The sequence below is a fragment of the Tubulanus polymorphus genome, chromosome 11, assembly GCF_964204645.1.
Source record: "Tubulanus polymorphus chromosome 11, tnTubPoly1.2, whole genome shotgun sequence".
Taxonomy (NCBI): Eukaryota; Metazoa; Nemertea; class Palaeonemertea; order Tubulaniformes; family Tubulanidae; genus Tubulanus; species Tubulanus polymorphus.
The window spans coordinates 6,189,371-6,200,538 of NC_134035.1; the positions used below are offsets into that span (position 1 = coordinate 6,189,371).

The 11,168-nt window shown below is 37.4% G+C and overlaps 2 protein-coding genes across 3 annotated transcripts; one reads left to right on the forward strand and one right to left on the reverse strand.

Moving 5' to 3' along the window:
- The first annotated feature begins 927 nt into the window (after positions 1-927).
- On the forward strand, positions 928-6,407 carry LOC141912742 (RING finger protein 141-like). 2 transcript variants are annotated; one of them, XM_074804111.1, is made up of 6 exons: positions 928-980; positions 2,975-3,132; positions 3,500-3,608; positions 3,691-3,839; positions 4,380-4,514; positions 4,920-6,407. In XM_074804111.1, the coding sequence occupies exons 2-6, from the start codon at positions 2,981-2,983 to the stop codon at positions 5,095-5,097; spliced, it is 723 nt and encodes a 240-aa protein (XP_074660212.1). In that variant the 5' UTR covers positions 928-980; positions 2,975-2,980; the 3' UTR covers positions 5,098-6,407. The 2 variants fall into 2 exon arrangements, with proteins under 2 accessions (XP_074660212.1, XP_074660213.1); XM_074804112.1 differs by lacking the exon at positions 928-980 and adding an exon at positions 2,197-2,298.
- Positions 6,408-8,211: 1,804 nt separating this feature from the next.
- On the reverse strand, positions 8,212-11,146 carry LOC141912601 (transmembrane emp24 domain-containing protein 1-like). The gene is made up of 4 exons (XM_074803894.1): positions 10,825-11,146; positions 10,605-10,702; positions 9,820-9,994; positions 8,212-9,437 (listed from the first exon to the last, which is right to left on the reverse strand). Exons 1-4 carry the CDS (start codon positions 11,020-11,022, stop codon positions 9,180-9,182), a joined length of 729 nt encoding a protein of 242 aa, XP_074659995.1. The 5' UTR covers positions 11,023-11,146; the 3' UTR covers positions 8,212-9,179.
- Positions 11,147-11,168: the final 22 nt, after the last annotated feature.

Below are 11,168 nucleotides of genomic sequence, written 5' to 3' on the forward strand. Positions count from 1 at the left end.
CGTTTGATTCACGGCCAAAAACGTTAGACAGGGTCTTAAGCTTTTTATTGTTCTCATGTTCGAGGTGGTCAGTGACGGTCAATTTATAAATTTGCAATGGCGAATCCGTTTTAGTCTGAGACAAATCGCGGTATCGTTCCCATATTCGAGAAGTTTTAATTGGTCAGTGTTGGTCAGTGCTGGTCAATTTATGAACTTACTAAAAGACTTTGTGCTTCGAATAGAACAGCGGCAAGTCATTGATTGGCTGACTTGGCCAACTTGTCACGCCCAGCACAATTTAAAATGACTTGATATATTATGGCTGCTGACTAACTTTATCTCCCGATAGCTGTCATCATAAAGCAATTCAGTTGTGTTAGCACTGAAAAAGCGCGGGGTCATTTGAACTAGATCGGCCGAAAAGGAAGGATCGCAGCTATCGGCATATGAGGTTTTTTCAGTGGTGCCAATCTCCAAATCCTCGACAGAAGACTCAACCGTCCGGCAGAAGCTCCCCTCCATACGCCTAGAGCCTCGCGGGACATTTTTCAACTCTAGTCACCGCCCCCCCCCGCTGGTGGAAGCCCGCCGGAAACTCAGGTTCAACCAGTGATCATGAGTGGGACCTAGTCAGTAACCTGACTGTGGGTTTAGTTTCACGATCGGATATTCACAAAGCCCATCCGATTATAAAAAGCTTACCACCAACGATTAGGTAACTAACTAGAGTGGGACCAAGATACAAAATCAACTTAGTTCTTTATTCAATCTAACAACTTAAGACCAATTCTAAGATCTTAAAGGTTCAGATTTTGAGGTGATTTAGATAAAAAAGTTCCTCCGAGACAGTACTCCGAGACTTGACCCGCCAAGCATTACGTGGCTCCGAATCCACAACCGTTTATTAGCAGTGTATCAATTCAATTTCAATTTTCAATCCAAATAACTTTATTTACGTTACTGTGTTTTTTACTCGTCTATTGCCAAATAGAAATAAGGTAATTTAGTAGAATACATGCTGTTCTAATCATTATTTGACGCCTATTTTTTCCTATTAGACTCTGTTTACTTTTGTTGACACTACAGAGGGAACTGGGCGGCGGCTAACTTGTAGCAGATTTTGATTTGTCCTGCTGTAGTAGTGCTGGACCAGAAAATTTGAATCCATGATTGATTCAATCATTGATGATGTCGAAATGAAATATTTTGCAATACTGATAAATGTGCCACAAGTTAACTCAATCAACTCAACCAAATGCTATCAAAGCATTTACTGGTCTCATTCCCACTCATGATTGATTGTCAGTCAGGAACACTTTCCAAAAACGGCTTATTCTGCCAATTTCGGCGTTTTCCGCCAATTACGGCAGAATCAGCCGTTTATGGATCACTCAGTTTTGAAACTTTCACAGTCGTTTATGGCTTAATCAGCCAGTTTCAGCTCACTAAGTTTCGAGTTTTGCTTTAAAGTTTTTTGCGCACTTCCGGTTCAATTAGCGCATGTTGCCGATGACGTCATAATCTCGAGCAGACGATAAGCTTTCATATGACGCTAGGATGGAAATTTTTGAGCTAGGTAAAGTGGTCAAATTTACGTTTTTCTAAATGATTACGTCATATGAAGCCCAAAAACTCCGGGATAACTCTCAAAACACCTACAGCATGAAACAAGTTTATTAATCATGATTTTTGTTAAAAATAAATTTGGGAACTAGTTTTAAAAACTATTATAAAGTTTTCAAGTAAACGTTGCCATGGGTACACATAAAAACATTCGCCATTTCTGGCGTATTCCGCCGTTTTTGGCGTAGTTAGTTTTATAATCATAAACTATTAAGCCATTATTGGCAGTCCACTTGTTATATATGAGGATTCCCCCACCCACTTAGACGTTTCCCCTAGTGTCTACACGGTACTTTTTTCGGAATAAAATAATTAATTTGCTGAGGTGAACGGATGTGTTAATATTATATGTTAAAAATAAAATTATTATTATTATAATTATCATTCTCATAAGACAAATCAATCATGGATGTATAAACTAGTGCATCAAAAATCTAGTTTTAAGTTTTGCCCATGGACTTATTTTGCCTAATAAAGCATAGAATGGTTGAGGGATATATTGGACTGCATATGATGTTGGTTAATTGAAGGTAATTAACATCTTCGATGCCTCCAAGCTAATTGATGGATTCTTGTGGTGGATAGTGATTGAATGAATTGGTGGCCGATGACGTTACAACTCAAAATCGATACAGCTGTATCTAGACTCATTTCAAAATACAACAAACATTTTCGAAACAATTTGGGATACATGTATGTATATATTTATTTCATAGAATACAGGTATACAGAAAGAAAATAATTCAAATACATTTGCCATCGGAAACCCATACATTTATATTTAATTCTTTCTTGAAGCCTGGAACGGATCAATGAGATTAATTTTTCGGCGCAAATATACAAATGTATGCCAGCAGAAAAGCGATGATGTCATAATAGGGACTCCCATCGAACTAAGCATTATAAATAGCACCTGTAAAACTATCTATCTAAAAACGCCATTTCTGGCGATGTAGTTTTAAAAACTGTAACAGCTGAAAACGGCGTTTTTTAAGAACAAGCCAAAAATGGCAGAAAACGCCGATTTCGGCTAAATTGGCAGAAGCAGTTTAAAACTGAGTAATCCATAAATGGCTGATTCTGCCGTTATTGGCGGAAAACGCCGAAATTGGCAGAATAAGCCGTTTTTGGAAAGTGTTCCTGACTGATTGTGGTACATCCGAGTAGGCCGGTAGGCCTAGTGTAGTACAGTAGCACGGGAATCCCCGGTTGAGATAACTCGCTATTTCTGGATCACAATCTAAATCTTAAGACAGTGCATTTCATGTGACCCCAAATCATATTCAACATTTTGTTATCATAGCAAAAACAGTTTCAGGAAGCAAAGAAGGCGACAGAGAATATCAAATAAGACTATTCTAATCTTCAGGTAATAATGGGGCAGGAAAATTCACAAATACGACGAATAGCTCCGACACAACTGGTCGTGTTGGCTGAAAAACTACACCATCAAGCCGATACACTGAGACAAGTCGCTACATTGACCTACGAACAATTCCTCATGAGTGTCGAAGAATTAAACCAAATGTAAGTATTAAACTAGGCAATGTTGTTATAAAATGGGGTCATCATCGTGCTGGAGACTATCCCATTGTAAAACTAAACCACAGTCACATTACTGATGCCTATTTCAACTCCTTCGATACAATGTAAATTGGATTAAAATACCAATGTTTTGGTTCGCTTCCGCCAGTGCATTCTGGCCCTATTAAAGCCGAAGGACGTGTATAAGGTACCGTGTACCACCAAAACTGACTGAGCTAGGCCACTTGATGTGTCCTCTATTAGCAAAGTAGACGTTAGTCGTGATAGCTTAGATAGCTGAGTTTTTGTTTGGCTTTCATTTATCTTGTAAGTTTTCAGTTACCGGTATTTTGAATGTTTGTATTTGTAGAATTGAATCATTCTGTGAATCGTCTGAGCAGCAATTGTTGATCGCGGTCAAGAAAGGCTCCGACGATTCTATAATATGGAAAGGAACCGTGCGTATTCATTGTTTAAAGGTGCGCTTCAAAGCTCAGTCCACAGTAGTTGAATTGACATATCATATCACTATCCACTATTTCTATTTCATTGGTTTTCTAGGTTGATAAAGATACTGGTGTCGTGAGGAACAAACGAGTGTTGAATCTACGTCAGTATATCAGACTACACGAAGAGATATCGCGTCAAGCTCAATCAGTTACTTCTGATCCTGAACAGAAAACCCTAGATACCTCAACATTATTAGCTGAGTTAGTATCAGTCAGAGAATCCAGTTACCGTAGCTTAACACGCTTCCTACAAACTATGAGTTATCTGATAGTTCCAGTTCTGCCATCATTGCCACTATGAGTTATCTGAAAGTTCCAGTTCTGCCATCATTGCCACTATGAGTTATCTGATAGTTCTAGTTCTGCCATCATTGCCACTATGAATTATCTGATAGTTCTAGTTCTACCATCATTGCCACTATGAGTTATCCGATAGTTCCAGTTCTGCCATCATTGTCACTATGAGTTATCTGATAGTTCCAGTTCTACCATCATTGCCACTATGAGAAGTTATCTGATAGTTCCAGTTCTGCCATCATTGCCACTATGAGTTATCTGATAGTTCCAGTTCTGCCATCATTGCCACTATGAGTTATCTGATAGTTCCAGTTCTGCCATCATTGCCACTATGAGTTATCTGATAGTTCCAGTTCTGCCATCATTGCCACTACGAATTTTCTCATAGTTCCAGTCCAGTTCTATTATCATTGCCACTATGAGTAATCTTCCGTTCCATTGTAGGATTGCTGAAGAGACAGAGTCACGTTGTATCTCACTAGAAGCTGAAGATAGTGAATGTTGTATATGTATGGAACGTCAGGCTACAGTTGTATTAACTTGTGATCATAAATACTGTGAACAATGCTTCGATCAATGGTCGGTATTCAATATTTTTATTATCGCTATCTTTCAGAAATACTTTATATAAAAAATCCATGATATTGACGAATGGCAACGAGAAGATATGTTACCCTGACATTTCATATCAGATTTCTTCTATTCAGATTTATTGATTCATCTTAAATCAATCTCAGGGGCCTGTTGCTCAAAAGTTGGTTAAAGATAACCAGTGGATAGATACCATAGTAACAACGAACTTTTAGTAGTCACTATGTCAACTATCCACAGGTTAACTCTAACCAACCTTTGAACTGGCCCCTGAAGAAGTAATCAGACCGGAAATTTCAGTGAAACACAGATTTTGTTGTTGTTGTTCGTTTAATATTGTGGGTTTTTATTTATACAACAGACAGCGACGAGTGTCAAATTGATTTATTTCAGGAATACATCTCATAAATCGTGTCCATTTTGTCGTAAAGCTGTTGATAGTACGATAGACACGTGGGTTCTCACTGATAAGCCAGACTCGAATGAAATGGTCACAGGAGTTCAGGATTATCTGATGGGAATCACTGAGCAGACGCGCGATGATGACGATGCGGGAAACAGTAACGGTTGAACCTCTCCATCAGGATGAAATTTCTGAGTGCATTTATTTATGTCTCTTTCAACTTATTTGCGCAAACATCGCGGATATCATTGACTCGGTCAGTTGTGCTAGACCACATACAAAGTCTTCTCTTACTCAAGTTGAATCAGAGAACTCAATTTTTGTAATGAATCAATTTAACAAAATTGGTAGTGATAAGTTTTTTTATTTCATAAATTGGAGTCTCTTTTTCTCTATTTCACCCATTCAATAAGGAGTTACTTGTTTGTGGCAGTATTTCAATTAGTGTTAAATGAATTATAGAAATCTATATTTTCGTTCAACATCTGTGTTCGTTCAATATCAGGTGTGTGTTACTAAAACTGACTTGAATTATGGCACCCATCGGGTTCGTTCAAACCAAGATGAAACAGACGTTTAATATATATTTTATTTATTAACAGGTATGAACTACTTATGCGTTATTTAATGTTTTTAAAGTTGAAATTATAGATTAATTGTCGATTGCCAGTGTTCAGTTAACTGCTACTTGGCTGTGTTTCCTGGTAAAAATGGATGGCTGGTAGTACTTGATTAACCCTTTCAGTGTGTCTACACCGCAGTGCGGTGTATAAATCAGTGATGGATTTTGCTAGTACACCGCATCACGGTGTATTGATGTAATTAATAATTGGTAATTATCTCCCTTGAATAATGGCAGCACCTAACGAACATAGTGAAATATTAGTAACTAACGATACACCGCACCGCGGTGTATAGGCACTATAGTGGTATTCCCGTTATTCAACACACTAGGGTGGAATTCTTAAAAATTCTCAAATTATCAGCACTATAGGGTATTAATTTGTCCGCACTGAAAGGGTTAAAAGATTATCGAAATGAAATACAGTAGATTATCGAAATGAAATACAGTAGAGTACCGGTATGCTTAACTTGGATATAGTCATAGGTTGGTTCAAGTCCCAACACATAAAGGATTGGGTAAAATCATCCATTTTATAGCCTATTTTCATCTCAAAGGAATAATTTGAAGATGTCATGATATATCTTGAACCGTATTTAAACGAATAGTGAACAGATCTATACTAAAATCAACATGGAAAAAATATAACTAGTTTTTCTATAAAAATGCCAAAATAACTGGGAAAACTAAAACCAAAGGTCCCAATTGGTCTGACTTACTGTGTACTGTGCTGTATGGAAAATGAGATTTAGAAAGAAAAAAGTGTGCAATTTTTAGTCTCTTTCTCAGCGTGGTCAGTGATTTTTCAGAAAACGTAAACCGTTTTCAAATGTTGTTGTGATAAATATGTATAAAACCTACATTATAATATATATCTTAATAATCGATATATTAATAAATTTATTTTATACGAACATGTCAGTTTTTGTTAGGATTTCGTTGAGGTGTCTTAAATCTAAAAATGCCAACCAAAAATTCAATGTCAATTCAACAACATCCGGCATGAGCGCGAAACGCCGTTCCACATGAGTAACGAGGGTTAGGAATAAACTAGGGGTCCAGGGACACCATGCCCACTTGGGAAGTGGTTTCAAATGATCAACAATCTAACAATTTCAATATTCAACGCCCTCTGGTGACCATATACAAAAACCAATGACCTTGAAACTCAATACAATCATAAAACATGTCAGCAGCTACGATTTTGTAATTGATTGTGATAACAAAAAATGCCTCGTTACCAGTTTAATATGGAAATACTAAGTTATTCTACTATTCAACGCCCCCTGGTGACGATATTCAAAGCCCAATAACCTTGTAACTCACCATATTCATAGAACATGTCATGATTTTGTAATTGATCATGGTAACAAAATATGCCTAGGTACCAATATAATAAGGAAATACCAGGTTATTCTACTATTCAACGCCCCCTGGTGACCATATAGAATAACTTATTTCCTTAAAACTCACCACAATCATAGATGATGTCATGAGCCACAACTTTGCAATTGATTGCGGTAACAAAATATGTATTGATACGAATATAATATAGAAATACTAAGATATTGTATTATTCAACGCCCCCTGGTGGCCATATCAAAAAACAATGAACTTGAAACTCACCCCAATCATAGAACACGTTATACGCTACAACTTTCTAATTCATTGTTGTAACAAAATATGCTTAGGTATCAATATAATGTCGAAAAACTTTTTCCCACCTACGAATGAGTACTAATGACACCAAGATGGCCGCCAATTGCGTCATAATTGGCGGATCAAAAATACCTGTCTCAGGTATAAAACATCCCTTCACAAATTGCAATGAGAAATGGCAAACCAGTAGGAAGCTGCATGACCTAGAATTCTGGCAAAAATTGACATTTTTGGGCACTAAAAAGGTCATAGGACGGCCATCTTGAGTCATATGGACCCAATTTTTCTTATGCTGATGGGCCCTTGGTAGATTCAAATATAATCGAAAGATCAAGGTAATTGATCAAAGCGTCTTCAAAATTTCCCTCGTAAACTTCGAAAATGTGTAAAAAGTGCTGATTTTGGTGAACAACAATGGCTGCCAGTCGGCCATCTTGATTCTGACAGGGCCATTTTTTGGCCTGAAGATGTGTCTAGGGTAGATACATGTATAAACCAAATATCAAGACATTACCTTGAAGCGTCTTCAAAACTTCCCAAAATAACTGGATTCCGTCTACGGACGGACGGACGACGGATGAAAAGTTAACGCAATAGCCCGCTGGGACTAAAGTCCCAAGTGGGCTAAAAAGCTAGGGTTATGGTTTAGAGGGTAAGAGAACTTTTGTTAGTCCACGCCAGTCACTGTCCTTAATTACTCATGTGGAATATCGTTTTTACTCCCCCACGACGCGTTGTGGGAGCATACTCTATTCACTTAGTTTCCTTCGGAAGCCATGTTTTGAATTTTTCATTTCCTGGCTTCATAAACAAACTGGTCGACATACGCTCAGGGTGTATTTACACTCAGGCATTTCAGCTGATGTAGGGGGAATCAGTAGTCTTCAGTGACATTCTGGTTGCGAATACAAGTGTAACCATTGCGTAAAGAGTGAGCATGAAATGAGCTTAACTCCCACAGAAACTAACTACACTTACTGTTTTTGATGAAACAATGTATAAATTTATTTTGTTCTTTGATTTTTTTCGCACGTTATATTATCATCTAAAAAGATGAGAGCACACATCGATTCATTTGATTTAAACCCCCCGAAATATTTAAACCCCCTGAAATACCATTTGATCGTTTAACTCGGTACCTCTTACAAAATCAGAGTCGTACAACTACAATACAACCTAGCGAGCAAGTCATCAACAATTACAAACTAATCGATGATACATAGGCAGGCTTCAATTGAACATATTGCGGATTAAAAACTCTACTGGCCGCTATCCAATGGAAACCTGCCTTTGAGCACAAATAGTTAAGCTGTAGATTATTGAATTCTGCTACTATTGAGGTGTAAATTATCACTACTGTATCTATTATAAAACTGCACTCAATATTCTCAACACACACTAGGAATAATACAATCATATTTATAATATAGAAAATTGCGAGTATTCACCGTTTAAGTAATCATCGATAGCTACAAATACATCTTACAATTATATCATGATTAATATGGTGACCATATGTATTTTGAGCAAGACACAATATAAGTAAATAATCTAACCCCCACCCCCACAATGCCCCACCTCAAGGGCCTCGGTGATCCAGAATCATTAGCTAAATATTTGTAAAAAGGACTTAAGAAATATCGTGAAGCACAAGAAAGTAGAATATCAGCATTTCGGTTGAACAGTTGGCTATTAAATCTATATCAGCTCAACTAGGTCTTTGATTAATAAATGTCGTTTGGTTGGTTTTTGAGGGAGTGTGCTGGTCAGAAACAATAATCAACAACTCTCTAATTTGTAAGACTGACTGACCCGGTAGAAAATAAGACTGAAATATCACAAAATTATTTGATTTCTTTAAGTGTTTAATAATTTAATCGAAGGTCGTGTGGACGGTTGACCTTGTTGGTGTAAATCTAGCATTCGTAGCTAAGAATCGACGTATATGTAGTAGAATCGACAGTTAATTTCACGTTCTTAGAGTCGATTGAATTTTCTCTTGCGCGAACATTCGATGAAACGTACTTTTATCATCTAACAAACTGCGTACCATAATCACCTGTATTATCGCGACTGTTACCATGACGGCGATCTGTATAACGGACCACGTGTTAACGCGGTCGAAGTTCGATTCTTGCACGGACCGGTCTCGCAGTTCAAACACTCTCAGGATATCTTGAATCTTCGACGCTTTTTCCAAACTCTTCTTCACTTTATCCATTGACATCTTTATAAAATAAAAACAAACCGTTAACCTTTTCAATACTGACTAATTAATACCCTATAGTGCTGGAGATAATTTGAAAAAATTCCACCCTAGTGTGTTGAATAATGCGCATGCCATTATAGTACGTCTACACCGCGGCGCAGTGTACCGCTAGTTACTAATATTTCACTATGTTTGACAGGTGCTGCCATCTTTCAATGGAGATAAAAAACTAATTACTAATTACATCAATACACCGCGATTCGGTGTGCTAGCAAAATCCATCACCAATTTATACACCACACTGCGGTGTAGACAAACTGAAAGGGTTGATAAAATGTCAATTCGGCAACAGACAAAGCGCTCCCTTGAGTCGGGACAGTCAAACATTGATAAGGCCTACCCTGAAATCTTCTAGTCTCATATCGACCAGCGTGTCCTCGACCGTTATTTTACTCCAATCTTTCGTTTCGTCTTCTTCATTCGTCGTCAAATCGAAGAAAACGAGTTTCGACGAAAATCGACTAAATGAATTGTCAAAACAGAATCGATAATCACCGACTTCATTCGGGATCGTTCTGAAAATACAATAACAATCGTTTACACACAGTTAATAATAATACTAATAATAATCTATTCAGCCTAAAATCCATATAAAATATGCTCATTGGGTAGTATACACCATATATAAAAAGAGAACATAGAAAACTAAAATGAGTTTAATTAAAAACTTTGATGAACAAATGGGTTTTGTGCTTAGATTTAAAAACATCCATTGAAGGACTAGATTTAATCGGGACTAGGTACAGTATTCAAGAGAACTGGGGCAGAGTACGTGAAGGCTCTGTCCGGCTGAGACAATTAACGCGGGGAATGACTAGCTGGGATTGATTGTTAGATCTTAAACTCTAGCGGATGATTTATATTGCACATCGGTTACCCAGAAATGTTATCATTTCATTTTCACGAGTAGGGTGGTTAGAATTTAAGTAAGTTTTAAGGGTTTGGCTTAGGCGGAGGGCTTTATATAGATAAAATATTTAGTTGTTACCAGCTTCGATGCTTCCTCAAATTCATATAGGCCTTCTCATAGGCCTTATCAATCACCAAACCAATGAGAATGAGCTACTGCAAAAATAGTGTTTACTAATATAATGCCTTCTTGTTTCATTGTTTTGAAATACTAACTTATGAGTTCCGTCAGTTTTCTTTTTCTCAGATACGAGTACAGCACCAGATGGACTATTCAAAATGAAATTCACATCCATCTCTCCGCCTTCAATTACCTACAAACCAAATTACCAGCAAAAACTGTTAAAATTCATTTCTAATTTTAACCTGAAAATCAGACGATTGATTAATTTTAATTCAAAAAAAGTTATACATATATCTGCAATTAATAAACAACCTGGTATTCTACATCAAACTCGGCTCCTTCTCTATCGTTAACTGTATGAAAGAAACAGTATTTTTCACCGGCGGCCACATCGACTGTCATCTCACGATCTTTACCCGACGCGATTCCAATCACCATTACCAACAGCGCCACGACTAACTGAACTAACAACATCGAATCGACCCGTCTTCCTAAAAGCAACATTTTCATTATCTATCTCACGTCCTATCCTATACTCTAGTTGAGTTGAATTTCAGCTCGAATTTCATCGGAACTCGTCTCGACCGCCGCAACCCGGAAATAACTGGCAATAAAGTTTAATTGAGCTTGAATTCCTGATGACGTCACGGTAAAAA

Bases quoted from the DNA above. Each gene is read 5' to 3' on its own strand.
- LOC141912742 (XM_074804111.1), top strand. From the start codon at position 2,981: ATGGGGCAGGAAAATTCACAAATACGACGAATAGCTCCGACACAACTG. The intron at 3,133-3,499 runs GTAAGTATTAAA...TTGTATTTGTAG, and splicing joins GTCGAAGAATTAAACCAAAT to AATTGAATCATTCTGTGAAT. The intron at 4,515-4,919 runs GTCGGTATTCAA...GATTTATTTCAG, and splicing joins GAACAATGCTTCGATCAATG to GAATACATCTCATAAATCGT.
- LOC141912601 (XM_074803894.1), bottom strand. From the start codon at position 11,022: ATGAAAATGTTGCTTTTAGGAAGACGGGTCGATTCGATGTTGTTAGTT. The intron at 10,703-10,824 runs GTTGTTTATTAA...TTTGGTTTGTAG, and splicing joins AGTTTGATGTAGAATACCAG to GTAATTGAAGGCGGAGAGAT. The intron at 9,438-9,819 runs GTAGGCCTTATC...TATTTTATAAAG, and splicing joins TGAGACTAGAAGATTTCAGG to ATGTCAATGGATAAAGTGAA.